Source organism: Corylus avellana, chromosome 8 (assembly GCF_965113065.1).
Source record: "Corylus avellana chromosome 8, dhCorAvel1.hap1.2, whole genome shotgun sequence".
Classification (NCBI taxonomy): domain Eukaryota; kingdom Viridiplantae; phylum Streptophyta; class Magnoliopsida; order Fagales; family Betulaceae; genus Corylus; species Corylus avellana.
In genome coordinates this window covers 503257-517420 of record NC_142497.1, presented here as the reverse complement: position 1 = coordinate 517420, position 14164 = coordinate 503257, and the positions used below count along the sequence as shown (strand labels likewise).

Below are 14164 nucleotides of genomic sequence, written 5' to 3'. Positions count from 1 at the left end.
TGAGCATCTATGGTGTTTTGTAATGCATTGGAAATACTATAGATGACATTTGATGTTGGTTATATTTAGGGCTTCTGATGTGGGTGTTTTTTTGTGGTTTTTTTTTTAGATTTTCCCTAAACATAAGGAAGGGAATAAGTTATAGGGATATTGACAAAGCAATGATCAATATATTTTAGATCTCAATTAGGGACGAAACTAACCACTTATCATTTTCGAGATCTCATTTAGATGTCATCAAATTCAACACTTCAAATGAATTTACAAAGTAATTATTTTAAAAATATGTCAATATATCAAGATTTAGATCCCTGTTAGGGACGATACTACAAATTTAACTTTGTAGAGCTAAATTTTAAAAACTCAAAGATTAACATTAAGAAAAAAAGAGACCATAATTGCCATTATACGATTCAAGATTTCATATTAAGAGGAGGTCGAAAGTTTCCTTTGTATATGTAAAATTTTCATTCTATAGTAATGGTAGATGATGTGTCTTTCTTCTCTGGGTTGGTGGTAGAATTAAAGGGGCACCCTAACTATGCATTACAAAATGCTACTTTTTTTGCACAAAAACATACGTCGAAATCTAATTTTCATTGCTTCTTATAGGCACTTCAAAAAATTGCTCCACCGCAAAGCACTTACATAGTTGCCATAGGGGTCCTTTGCCAATTCAACAAAACTAGTCGTTACTGCTTCAATTAGGAATCACTTAACCTATGGGAAAAGAATCAATTTCTAAAGCTTACATTATAAAATGTGGTCGAGCCAATAACACTGTATCAAACTTACATATGCATAAGAGAGCCATGGACATGTACAAGAGAAGTTAACAGAACAAGTGTTACCAAATACCAATTCACAGACAACCAGGGTTTGATACCATGTTAGGAAGTTGGCCAAAAACATATATCAAGCTCACAAACAACACCAACACCAACCTCAAAAGTTTGACTATCTCTAAAGCCACGGGGATACATCAAGCATAAAGGTAATTGACAAGAAGCCCTAGCATCTTTCTACCAAATCTTCAATAAAGAATATCTGACATAGTAGTAATGGGAACACCCATAAAACATCTAATAAGGAATAAACAAAACAACAAAACTCCCAAGTGATGGGACAATGTAACAGAAAATGGTTCATGATTTGATATTGCATTTCCATATACAGCACTATTCATCAAAACTGTCGACAAGGCATGTAGTCCTTACCTAGTTGTATTTTGGCAATAGACACTTTAAGCTAGGGGTGTCAAAAATAACCGGGAAACCGGAAGCGGGACCGGAAAATCGGGAAACCGGGAAACCGGGGACCAGTTCCGGTTGCCAAAAAAAAAAAAAACCGGGACCCCGGTTCCGGTCCTGGTTTTTGGCACTCGGTAAAAACCGGGAAAACCGGAACCGGGTCTTATTTTATTAAATAATATTTATATATTATTATATTATATATATATTAATATTTTTTAATTCTTTTAGTCTTTTACGCAACGTTTAGGACCTTAGGCAATTAGGTTTCTCACTTTTCCGGTTTTGAAGGTTTTAAAATGATTTTTAGGGTATTTTAAAAAATTTGAATTTTTATTTCTAAGGCTCATATAGGCAAAAACATTGATTTTTTAGGATTTTTAAGTTTTTTTAGGTTTATTTTTTAATTATTTAGAACAATCACAATAAAGTCTCTTAAATTTAGACAAAAAGATTAATAACTTTTTTTAAAATGAGCTAACTTATGAAAAAAATAATGAGCTTATTTTAGGCCCAATACCTAAAATAAGCCTCAAACACTAATTTTTTTAAAAAACCGGTTACCGGACCGGGTAAAACCGGAACCGGCCGGGAACCGGGACCCCGGTTAACCGGGGTCCCGGTACCGGTTCCGGTTTCCCAAAACCGAGAACCGGGGTACCCCGGTTCCGGTTCCGGTTTTGGCCAAAAACCTGGAAACCGGACCGGGTTGACACCCCTACTTTAAGCAGCCCAATGCAATATAGTAGCCATACATGTTCTTTACTAGAGTTAGAATACCCGGCTTCAGTGCGGAAGTAAGCATGGATATCTATATTCCAGTCTAAATAATGACATTTTGAACAGCTCAATTCCTATGGCTCGGGAAGAAAAATTCAGCAAACACAATAATTACTAATTCTCATTTGGATAGTTACAGCTTCGAGATATTGATAGCAAAGAAAAGTTATTATAAAGAAAGAAAACCGAAGCAATGAGATTTTTGAAGCAAGAAAATTCTAAATAAGCAAAAAAGAAAAAGATCTAAATCTTGATATATTGACATATTTTTAAAATATATTGATGATTGCTTTGTAAACTCATATGAGATGTTGAATTTGATGAGATCTTAATGAGATCTCAAAAATGATGAATTATTATTATTATTAGGGAAAAATACATTTTACCCCTGAACTATCAACTCATTTGCACTTTAACCTCCAATGTTTAAAAAGTGACACTTGACCTCCTAAACTTCCAAATTGTTGCAATTCGACTATTCTGACTTTTTTTTTCCCAAAATGCCCCCATACCAAGTTAACAAAAAAAATTTTAAAAATTAAGGGGTGTCCGGTTTGGGGTGGCCTAAGCCACCCCTAGGCCCAACTGGGGTGGTCAGCCACCCCTTAATTTTTTTTAAAAAAAAATTAATTTTTTTAAAACTTGGAATAAGGGCATTTTGGGGAAAAAAAAAAGTTAGAATGGTCGAATTGCAACAATTTGGAAGTTGGGGGGTCAAGTGTCACTTTTAAAACATTTAAGGTCAAAGTACAAATGAGTGGATAGTTCAGTGGTAAAATGTATTTTTCCTTTATTATTATTATTATTATTATTATTATTATTATATTTATTATTATGAAGAGCTCACTAACCCTACTCAACAACTTATAGCCAAAAGAATCTAGTCGAATCATGGTAAATATGGTCTCATTGTTTCCCCTACTAAGTAATTATGTTCCTCTGAACTTTCACTCGATTTTACAAACCCCTGAACTTCCAAATCTTTCATTTTGGACTCCTGAACTTTCAATTACGCTCAATGTGGACCACTTCGTCAGATTTTAAACGTTACATGATGTTTATACCCTTGACTTTTCTATAAAATTTTAACTTCCAAAACGTTTTTTTAAAAAAATAAAATAAAAAATAAATAAAATCAAGGACATTTTGGTCATTTTTTGTATTTTTAATGGCTAAAATTAACGGAAGGGTTCTAATTGAGAGTAATTGAAAGTTAAGGGGTCCAAAATGAGAGATTTAAAGTTCAGGGGAGTTTGTAAAATCGAGTAGAAGTTCAAGGGGCCAAAGTGAAGTTTTCCTAATTAAATCTTAGCAGCAAAGGAAAGACCTTGTTTTGTGAGCAGATCTCTGCAGGAAGTTGAGCCCTTGCATGTTTGATCCAGTATGATCAAAACTTGGCCTTTAGTGACGCTGGATTGTTGTCTCCAAATAGCAGTGGTCTTAAGGAAATCCTCAAAGAGGTTGGTGCTCTTTCTTGCCCTTTTTGATATATATATATATATATATATCAAAAAGGGCAAGAAAGAGCACCAACCTCTTTGAGGATTTCCTTAAGACCATATATATATATATATATATATATATATATATTTGAAGAATTGGAAAAATTGTATCAATAACTTACAGGTCAATACGTGGAAACCACATCATGGAACTGAAACCAGTTCCATCTCTTCTACATATAATTTTAAAGTTTTCACAACATATGTATTAGTCGATAATGGCATTCATAGTTTCATTGGAGTTTGAAAGATTACACCATTTTGATTTTCTGTCAAATTAGCTGGATGGAAATTTTTTGAAGAGGACCCTCTTACTGTTTGTAGTACGAATTTGACTCAAAGAATGATCTGGTGATGGTAGCGTTAACATTAAGGAAAGGCGAAGAAAAGCCTGAAGTCAAACAGTAAACAAAGGGTTGAGATTGCTTTGAACCCCAAGGAGTGATTTGATAAAAGGTCAAAACTCATGGACCGATACAGTATTTTTTTCCTACGAAGAATCACCAACCAACCATTATATTAAGACATATACTCTTAAACAGGGTTTTTCAGAGTCCATGTTGCATGCCATTCAGTGTGCCTCTTTCAGCCATTTTCAAACATTCTGGATCTTCAGAAGCTTAGAATAATATGTTTAGCAGGTTGCCATGTGAAATTTGCAAACATTTTTTCCTTCTTCTTCAGCCAGAACTTTTGACCTATCCATGAATTAAGATGTTAGAAATATATCTGCCATTCGAAGGGCACTTCATCAGATGCAGCAGAGTCACTTGGCAAAGCGCCTTGTCCACTCTGCAGCAAGTTCATCATGTTTAGCTCTATCTGCCAAGTACAATCGAGCAATGCCAGGGATCAGCGGATTATCTGCTGCAACGAGAAAATTCATACATTCAGTACAATAAACACACATCTACTTCCCAAGTGTTATTTGGTGACATCTTAGTTCTCAAACAGGCTATGAAGGTGTCAGCATCGCTACAATTTGAGAAGTGAAAAGGCCAACTTTAATGTGTTTTATGTTGCAAGGAAGATTGGATATTGGCTAGTGTCGTTTGGTGAGGTGCAAGGGTTGTGCATCACAGATCCAAAACCCTCAACCCCCTTTCCCACCATACAAATACAGATTAAGATATTTAAATATCTTTAGAATATTCATTGAAATATGAATGCCCAATAGAAATCCTAAGAACTTACAGGGGTCAGGATTTGTGAAAAATGATCTGATTGCAAGTAGCACCTTAGTGACTGTAAGAGCTGGACTCCAACTATCCTTTAAGATGTCTAAACTCAAATTACCAGCAGTATCAACATTGCAGTGGTACATTCGAGTTTTGAACACTACCTGCAAACATAACGTTATAAATAAAGCAGATTGGAGTAAACAATGGACTTTTTTTTTTTGTTCCTTTTTGCCAGCTAATAAACAATGGACATCAAAGCATAACAAGGAGTTGATGATTCCCACAAGCACTAATACAACACATCTGCATTTATTTTGCATAATTCTTTTTTTTTTTTTTTTTTTTTTTTTTCAGAAATTCAATATTCATTTGTTATCAATCTATGGATTTTTGTACTAAACCTTAGATCTCTCTGAATCATAAGACTGGCTTCTAACATTAACTAAGATGCTTAGTTATAAGTTATCGTGGCATAATATACTAGAACTCAAATAGTGAATATTTGATTATGAGTTTTGGATGATCCGTGTATGTTCACACATGCAAACGTAATAATGCAGAGCACCCACCTTATGCAACAACAGTATGTACTATCATTTTACACCTGTAAAGTATCCATAAAGCTTCAATTTACATTAAAAAAAATGTTCTTCTAGGTCAATGAGCTTCAGCTCAAAAGAGATCTCCTCTCCTTATAAGAACAAGGAGGAAGATGACATTGTAGGTTCAAAACCCAATGGGCATGCGGGTAACTTACAAACCAAAAGAAAACCATTTTTTTTTTTTTTTTTAAAAAAAAAAAGGTTCTTCCAGATACTTACCTACCCCTATGTTTTAATCCTTAGGCTTATTGTTGCATCAAGATTACTGTTTGTTATGTTTCCAAAAGTTCCCGTGCTTTTTTTCTTAAATTCACATACCATTCCCATTGCATTCTCAAGATGGTTATAAAATTTTGTAACTCCTTCCATTTCCATATTTTGGCCATAAAATATGTATATGATTTTTGGAAAAAAAAAAAACAAAAAACAGTGCTTTAGAATTTCAATTTATCTCATGTTCACCAACTTTAAACGGTAAAATTGCCACAAGAACCATGCTGGCCCAAATGGGGGTGGGGATGATATAAGATATACTGTGATATGCTTATAAAATATGTATTCTGATGTTCAAGATGACATACTACAAATTGTCCAATCCTATTAGATAAACAAGAGATTACAGATCCACTTAAGATTTTTTTCAAAAAATCAACGTAATTCAACATACCTTCGGAGGGTTGAAAGGATAATCACTTGGAAATGTTATGTCTAGGAAATATATACCGCCTTCATATGGTGTTCCTAAAAAAACATGGACACAAAAAAATTGGTCAATATGGTCAAGTCAATCATGTGAATGACAAAACTATATTCCTCACAATCATTTTTGCTTGTATCTAGCATTACAACCATAAACCAACGGACTCGGAAACATGGGAAAATTCAATCATATTCATTTGAACAGTTCATTCAGGTTATAAAACAAGAAACCAGCACCGAATGGAATCCAACTCAAAATAACAGGGGGGTTGGTGTGTGTGCTCGTGGGTGCTGTGGGGAGGAAGAACCCACAAGGAGACTGGCCTGACATGTTTGTTGACTCTAATAAACCTTTTTATCAGTATTCTCTATTTCCCTAAACAGGACCTTGACAACACATGCAAGAGAACAAAGAAAAAGGAACCAAAGCTATGAGAAACAAAAGCAAATACATTTATTTGGGGTGTGGCTAGGAAATGAATACTACCTTCTCGCCACCCTTGAGCTGCTTTTTCAATATTGAAATTATATAAGGCTAGGTTGCTTACTGAGTGATCTCTGTTCTAAGCAACCCAAAGAAAGTGTATCTTGTATGGTATGTAAGATCAAACTTCAGAGGCCACACTAATAACATCATTGAAAACTTTGTACTCACACACTTGCCAATTACAACCTTCTTTGGCATGGTTCTATTCTTCAAATGATGTGAAATAACAAAAGAAGTAAAACATTCTCAACAATCAACAAATGATACAAACTAAAGGGAAAAAATTCAAACAGCTAGGCAGCAAACAATTATATTTTCTACCTCAGTTTCATAAGCAATCAAATGGACCTTTATCCCACCACCTCAAAGCTAATACTAACAGCTAAAAGATAATCAAATAGCAAGGAATTGAGCAAGACCATGAACTGTTTTTCTACAAGCACAAGATCACTTTCATAATTAGAGGGGGAAGAGGGCTAGCAAAAGATTGAGAGACTATTAATTATTGAATGAAACAGATTCAACCAAAAACTTAGAGAATGAGAGCCATATTCAAGAAACCAAGCATGAAAGCCACTTCATCACCAATACCTCTCTCAGAATTATGAAATTGAAGCTTAAACCAAGGCAGTGGGTAGTTTTAATCTAATTCTCAAAATAAGTAAACTCAAATCACAAGATTGAGCTGAATACCAGAATTTGACCACCAGTCCCATTACTCAAAACCATAAAGACTCGAGCTTAAATTGATAAAGCAGGTTTAAGCCAGCACTCAAACGATATGGAAACCCAAGTTATGGCCGAAGACGAGAACCATTACTCAAAATCATCAAAATTTAAGCTTAAATTGATAAAGCAAGTCTAAGCCAACACTCAAACGATATGGAAACCCAAGTTATGGCTGAAGCCGAGAAACATCGCACAAAATCATCAAAATTCAAGCTTATATTGCTAAAGCAAGTTTAGGCTAACATTCAAACGATATGAAAACCCAAGTTATGGCTGAAGAAGAGAACTTCATTACCATTTACCAAAACCCTTAACTCATCACTATCGAAATTCAACCTTAAATTCAACCCTTAACTCATCACTATCGAAATTCAACCTTAAATTGAGAAAGTGAGCAAATTTAAGCTAAAACTAGAACAACAAAGTAAACCCAAATCATAAATTTGAGAGCTTGAAACCAGAAGTCTAAAATTCATCAAAACCAAAGCTCAAGAATTGAGAAGGTAGGTCCAAGCTAAAACTCAAAACAAAAGGCAAACACAACTTTACCATTACCCCGAATCCACAAATATCAAGTTTAGATTAAGCAAAGTGGGTAAATTCTTAAGCAAGAACTCAAAACAAACTAAACCCCGAACCGCATAAATTGAACCTGAAAACGAAACTTCATCACAAACCCATCACTCAGAAACCCAGGAACAACTCAGTGAAAAACATAACAAGCCGAATAGTACTCAAGCCAGTAAGAAGAAGGAAGTGGGGGGGACCTTGGGGGCCAACGATGGTAGCAACCCAGTGGTAGAGATTGTCGCCCTTGGGCCCAGCGGAGCAGTCAGGAGGTGGGTCCATGTTCAGCTCCGCCATTTCTCTCTGGATCCTCTTCCCAGATGCTGACACTGCCCATGATGATGTTTTTGTTGCTGTTGATGCTGATGATGATCTCCCTCCTCTTCCTCCTCCTGACATCATCATCATCAGAGAGCGAACCAGAAAACGGATAGAAAGAAAGACAAATGCAAAAACGCACCGTTTTGTGCCCAGAGAAGAAGGGAGCCAAAAAGAGGGTGGAAGGTCGGAAGCTACTCTAATATATCAGAGCCAGGTTTCGATCCTGGGACCTGTGGGTTATGGGCCCACCACGCTTCCGCTGCGCCACTCTGATTTGATGACAACGTAAGGATAAAATCACTATCTATTCGTATTCTAATGCAAACCTTCTTTCACCTAATAATTTATCAATGAAAATATTAAAACAAAAGGTCGAATATTGATAAATTCATTTGTCCAATGTATTTAAAACATTTTACTTCTCTTCTTCAATTGGTCGATATTGCCAAATCCTTCAAAAATACGTATAACATGTTGATTAGATAATAAAGATTCATACCGATCTTAAGATTTAATTGAATTTAGTATAATATTTTTTCTAGAACATTGTCATGTGCACTTGAATTTTGATCAAGATGCGGCCACAAGCAATCATTATTTTTACATAATAAAGTTTTCACATTCTATTAAACTGACATCTGTTTTAGAAGCAAGTAATTCTCACGTGCATTTTTAATAGATCATGTGACTTAAAAAATAATGTGCCGTAAGCATAATAGACGGATTGAAAGAAAAAAAGAAAAAAGGTAAACTTTGTCCTATTTTGAAGGAATCTTAATTGCATTTTAGTCAACTACAATCTATTCACCACTTCCTACAAAGTATAATAACAAACAAAGGTGGAGGAAAAAAGGAAAACCAGAGAAACAAAATTGATGAACAATGATCGAGACACGAGCATTTCATCTATGTCACTGAGCCTGTCCAGTTCCTTTCGAATTCATCAAATTACAATCTCAACAGTGCTGCTTTAACCCCTCAATATGGTAGAAAACTGGAAGGATCTCCAAGTCAAAGCAACAGTAGAGCAAAAAATGTTGCAGATATCAGATGCTGAAGCTTTGGAACCTGCGGAATTGAACTCGAACTCCCATCAATGGGGTTTGTTGCAGGTCCAAGTGCTACTGCAGGCGTAAGTCCCCCACTTGTGCCGGAATTAGAACTGTTTCAGAAGATCACATGTTTAGAGCCAAGACCCTAAAAATATTAACTTTTTTTTTTTTCTGGGAGTAAATTGATTCAGATTCTCACCTTCCTGAAAATTTACAGGATCCATAACCTGCAAGGTGGTATCCACCAACAAAATCAAGGAACAAAAAAATTAGAAAGAGAAGATGGAAGATGAATACATAGTTCAAGCCTCCAAGAAGACTACTATCCAAGTTTGCAGGCATTGCCACCAACAGGCATCATTATAATAATCTTTACATCAGTTAATGGTAAACATTGTTTACTTCATTACATCAGATGAATCTGGATAGATTTCCTAGATACATGCATAAAATTAACACAGAGAATGGTTTTGAGAACTCACTGGGATCCTTTGTGGTGGTCATAGCTGTACCACTAAAATCACATGTTCCACCAACACTACGCTTCTTTTGATAATAATCATTATAAGCAAAAGAAGCATGGTTTTCAAGAGTATCAGGGTTATAACATGGCTGCCCTGATTGAATGGCAGAGCAGTTAGCTTGGCCTGGCCCACAAGCCCAGTTTAGGCCATCTCGCAACGCATCGGAATCTGCACCAGATTTCACCACACAGAAAACCGCAGAAGAATTTTCTGTAATTTGGTCAGAAGTACTGAAACTCAAAGGGTAAACAGCCGTCTCATTAGCGAAAAACACACCCCAGTTTTTTTCTGACACTGGCCCAGGCCTCTTATCTTCATTGAACAATTCATAGATATAGGTGTTAATAGGAATACTAGGCTGACTTGGTGGACCTGAATTATTTAGAACTCGCTGGATCAGATTATCAATGTAGGTCTCAGCATTTTCTACAGTTGCATCAGGCTCACCTGCTCCACCTAACCATGGCCAGCCAGTCTCCGTCACGACAATAGGGATTCCCGAAAAATTAAAAGCATCTATAGAATAATAGGCAGCATCCACCATAGCATCAAACATGCTGCTATAGTGGAAAAGAGTGTTTGGGTCGACAATCTGCTTGACCGAGGGAAGCGGTCGGAAAAGAGCATAATCAATCGGGAAAATGCCATCCCCTTTAGTGTATCCATAATAAGGATAGGCATTTAACATGTAATATGAGTTTGTGTTTTTCAAAAACTGAAGGAGTTGGTAAATAGTAGAATTCCATGACGAATTAAAGGTGGCAGTGGAAGGAGGGAAAGGTCTAGGGATTATGTCCATGGATTGGGGAGTTGAAACTTTGACCTGAAAATTTAGGTTTGCAGCAACTAGGGCTTTATGAAGGTAATTCATAGCGGAAACTAAAACCGGGGCAGCATTAGGGATTGAGGTAAGAACCTCACTGCCGACTGCAATGGACGTAATATTGGTCGAAGGCAAGTAAGCTGCAACATTTTTATTAATCCAAGCTGCTGCTGCTGATGCAGATTCTCCAATCCCTAGCACTTGCTGATTTGTGACACCAACAATTACCTCAATCCCACTGTCAGACAGGGCTTTCAGCATGTGAGAATCAGTGTCATAAAGGCGCACATGAGTAATTTGATGGGCTTTGAGAATTGCAACAATATCTGAAGCTTGTGGCAGATTGGAAACATCGGTTCCAATGTTTATCCCTACAAATGCACCTACAGGTTCACAGCTATGATTCAGTGACAAAAGATGATCTATGAGAAAGATAATAATATGACATTGTATTGAACTATCTCCAAGATTTAAATGGCCCTAACAGCTTCCGTATCTAACCCATCCCAACCTTTCCATTATCGTGAAGAACTACTGTATGATATTGTTTTTACGTCTGGAAATTTTATTTGCCTTTATGAGATGTCTTTACTTTAGCAAGCCTTTCTCTCAACAACCTAATTAGACAAAAGGATATAAAATGCTTCATGAACGGCCTTCAAAACATCCCAAGACCATACCTTCTGAGGCATTACCTAAAGCAGAAGTCAAGTACAATTTCATATCATAGGTTTAGCTATTCCATTGTGAATTATCACAATTTGCTTTTACATTCATCCGTAACAATCCTAAGTGATGAACTTGCAAAAGAGATATACTGTGGCCATAACAATGACATTGGAGTTTACATAATCAAGAGCAAACACAGACACAAACTGGGCAATGATAAATTAGTTTAGTCCTTTAAGATAGTCATCCTTACTGTTGATATCTGTATTCTTACTAGAAAGACAAGCTCCCAATTCTAAATCCAGATTGTGCTCATAATTTAATCGACATAATTCATTGTGTCTTGAATATGAAAACAGCTGTGGCAAAAGAGACCAGAACTGTATTAAATTACCTAACGCATGGGTAAAAATGCCAACAACGAGCAAAAGCAGACTTCCAAGACATTTTTCAAGCAACATCCGATCCAAGAAAAAGTTAATCTAGCCTCCACTTCTGAGCCTCTCACTCTTAAGGAACTGCAAACTGCCAAATTCAGCAAGCACATACCAAATGCAATCAGACCCTAAATAGCCAACATACTTAAGAAAAAGCAAACATAAGGATAACATTTGGGGTGGGGGGGGTGAATTAAAGAAACATTTAGTATGAACTACAAATCATATTGGATTGAGAAGGCTTTGGTTCAAGGGGGAGGATAGCCGTGTAGTTTCATTTTCACATGTGAAAGGGGAGATTTCTTAGAATATTCTAGTGTAAGTGGTAAAGTTGGTTAAGTGGTCTGAATCTCACATCAAGTAGCAATGACAACAATGAGATTAAATATAACATTGTTAGTGAATCGCCCAATGACCCCAAATAACTCTTTGGGGGGGGGGGGTTGGGTGAATAGGTGTTTTCCAACAATCACAACTAGTAAAATTATTGCAACTACAAGCACAATCACCAAAATCAAATAAAACAATAAAAATATCAAACAAATCAATTTGGTGACGAAGTGAAAACTTTTGAAGAACTCTTCAAAAGTAAAACCACTCCTAGAGTAGTCAACCCCAAGAAACTTATCCACCATAGAAGATTTCAAATTACAATCAATTATACTTACAAAACCTTTGTAGTAAACCTGAATTGTACCAAACAAACGACCTGTTTGTTTCCTACTGCAGTAGCTCCAGAACTCAAGCAAATATTTTTTTTATCAAACTTTCTCTACAACCCGGAACTTTGGTGGCTGAAGGTTGTTTGTTTTTGTCTGTGTGGTTTAAACAAAGTCTAGGAGAGGTTTAAGAATGAAGGCATAATAAATCTAAGGTTCTCTTCAAGAGCACAAAATAACATCCAAAGGATCATCTGAAAATCGTGTATAAGGACGCCTATATTGACCCTAGGAAAAACTAAGGTTTTGGTGCAAGTCAGTTTCTGAAAAAACTCAGTTTAAAGCCACAACATTCAAACGGTTAAGTAAAGTGTTCTAACGTGTGCTAGGGTTTCACGGTTTTCTCAATGGCAACGTTCGAACATGGTATGATCGGAGTTACGACCAAGCGTCTCAGATCTACCCCAATAAAGATCTTGTTCGAACCTTCTGTGAACAGCTTGCAACCGAGCTTCTATGTGGCTATTGTGAAACATCTCCATTAGAATGAACTTTGAATGGTCCTGCGACCTAGGCTTTTGGGTAAACTTGTAAACACCTTGACTTCTTCATCATTCGGACTTGGTGCGATTGACCTTCTTGGGAACTTGAATTTCTAAAGTATGAAGACCTTTGTTCGAACTTCCAACGACCAAAGTTCTCGTATCTCAAGTCTTGAATTTCCTTGAAGATCAAGTTCGAACTGCTATCAACCATCTTGCAAACGGCGGCCTCAGTTCTTCAACTTTAGACACCAAATCATGTTCCAGCTTAATCAACTAAACCTAAACTTACAACCAACTTAGTTTTGACACTGAATTAGCCAGCATAAAACCTAACAGTTGGGCACAAACCTGAGAAAATACTTCCCAAGCTGTACATTCAACTCTCACAAACCCTAAACCCCAACACTAAACGACTATCGCATAAGCCAATAAAGGGACAGATTGCGAAACTCAATTGCAAGCAAATAAAAGTACAAATAACAAGGAATAAAAGCAGGAATGTACAACCTTTCGAGTAGATATTCCTACTCATAATTGTAAGAAACAAAGAGACAAGTTTTATACATCCAAAGCTGAGCCTGAATAATCTAAAAACTAACAGTAACAAAATAACTGTAGTCTTTACATGCAAATCAGCTATTCAATATTTTAAGAAAGTAAAAATAAAAATCCAGTACCTCAAGGAAAACAAAAAGTACAAAACTAGAAATAAAACTCCTAAACTAAGAAAACCCAGGAGCACAATCCCCACCTTCCCCAAAAAAATCAAATTGAAAAGCACCCATATGCCAGCCAAAACCCAAAACCCATCCATTATCAAAGAAGCCAGAAACCAAAAGGAAAAAAAGGAAGAAGAAAGACTGAACTCAGATGTAGAAATGAAGACTGAACAGTGAAAGAGTACCTGATCCAACTTGCCCAGCTGAAGGGACTGAGTTATCTACACTGTACCGCTTCCAAAGAACTAACAAAACAAAACCCCACAGAAACACAAAGAAAGTTAAATGCTTGAGACACAGAACCAAGTGCCTAGAACAAGGAATCTGAGAAAGAAAATAGAAAGATTATCAAAGCCCCACCGAGTTAAAAGACCTATTCCTTAAATGTGGAAGCCAGAACACCGCAACAAAAAAAAAAAAAAAAAACAAACTTACTTCGAGAGCTATACAAAACCTTTTTGGGAAAAAAATAATAATTCTAACAGTGATAAACTATACCCCACTTTACCAATTATATTTTAAAACAAACATAACTCAGATTTAACAAATACTAATGAAAGGTTACAGAGGAGACCCAAAATAAACAGAAGGCGACAGAGATGAAGAAACCTCCAATGG

General features: G+C 36.2%; 2 protein-coding genes across 3 annotated transcripts; both read right to left on the bottom strand.

Annotated features, from left to right (window-relative positions):
• Positions 1–3876: 3876 nt before the first annotated feature.
• Positions 3877–8293, bottom strand: FUS9 (Ubiquitin-conjugating enzyme family protein). Of its 2 annotated transcripts, none has more exons than XM_059572963.2 (4): positions 7998–8293; positions 5983–6056; positions 4727–4874; positions 3877–4399 (listed from the first exon to the last, which is right to left on the bottom strand). In XM_059572963.2, exons 1-4 carry the CDS (start codon positions 8203–8205, stop codon positions 4299–4301), a joined length of 531 nt encoding a protein of 176 aa, XP_059428946.1. In that variant the 5' UTR covers positions 8206–8293; the 3' UTR covers positions 3877–4298. The 2 variants fall into 2 exon arrangements, with proteins under 2 accessions (XP_059428946.1, XP_059428947.1); XM_059572964.2 differs by having other exon boundaries at positions 3877–4396.
• A 559-nt stretch (positions 8294–8852) lies between these two features.
• Positions 8853–13894, bottom strand: LOC132164588 (O-Glycosyl hydrolases family 17 protein). The gene is made up of 5 exons (XM_059575124.2): positions 13732–13894; positions 11581–11711; positions 9653–10900; positions 9370–9397; positions 8853–9280 (listed from the first exon to the last, which is right to left on the bottom strand). The coding sequence occupies exons 2-5, from the start codon at positions 11645–11647 to the stop codon at positions 9130–9132; spliced, it is 1494 nt and encodes a 497-aa protein (XP_059431107.2). The 5' UTR covers positions 11648–11711; positions 13732–13894; the 3' UTR covers positions 8853–9129.
• Positions 13895–14164: the final 270 nt, after the last annotated feature.

Excerpts from the sequence above, each read along its gene's own strand:
- FUS9 (XM_059572963.2), bottom strand. The coding sequence starts at position 8,205 with ATGATGATGATGTCAGGAGGAGGAAGAGGAGGGAGATCATCATCAGCA. Across the intron at positions 4,875-5,982 it reads ATCCTTTCAACCCTCCGAAG|GTAGTGTTCAAAACTCGAAT; the intron begins GTATGTTGAATT and ends TTATGTTTGCAG. Across the intron at positions 4,400-4,726 it reads TTTCACAAATCCTGACCCCT|CAGATAATCCGCTGATCCCT; the intron begins GTAAGTTCTTAG and ends TTCTCGTTGCAG.
- LOC132164588 (XM_059575124.2), bottom strand. The coding sequence starts at position 11,647 with ATGTTGCTTGAAAAATGTCTTGGAAGTCTGCTTTTGCTCGTTGTTGGC. Across the intron at positions 10,901-11,580 it reads CATTTTTACCCATGCGTTAG|GTGCATTTGTAGGGATAAAC; the intron begins GTAATTTAATAC and ends GTGAACCTGTAG. Across the intron at positions 9,398-9,652 it reads GACCACCACAAAGGATCCCA|GTTATGGATCCTGTAAATTT; the intron begins GTGAGTTCTCAA and ends ACCACCTTGCAG.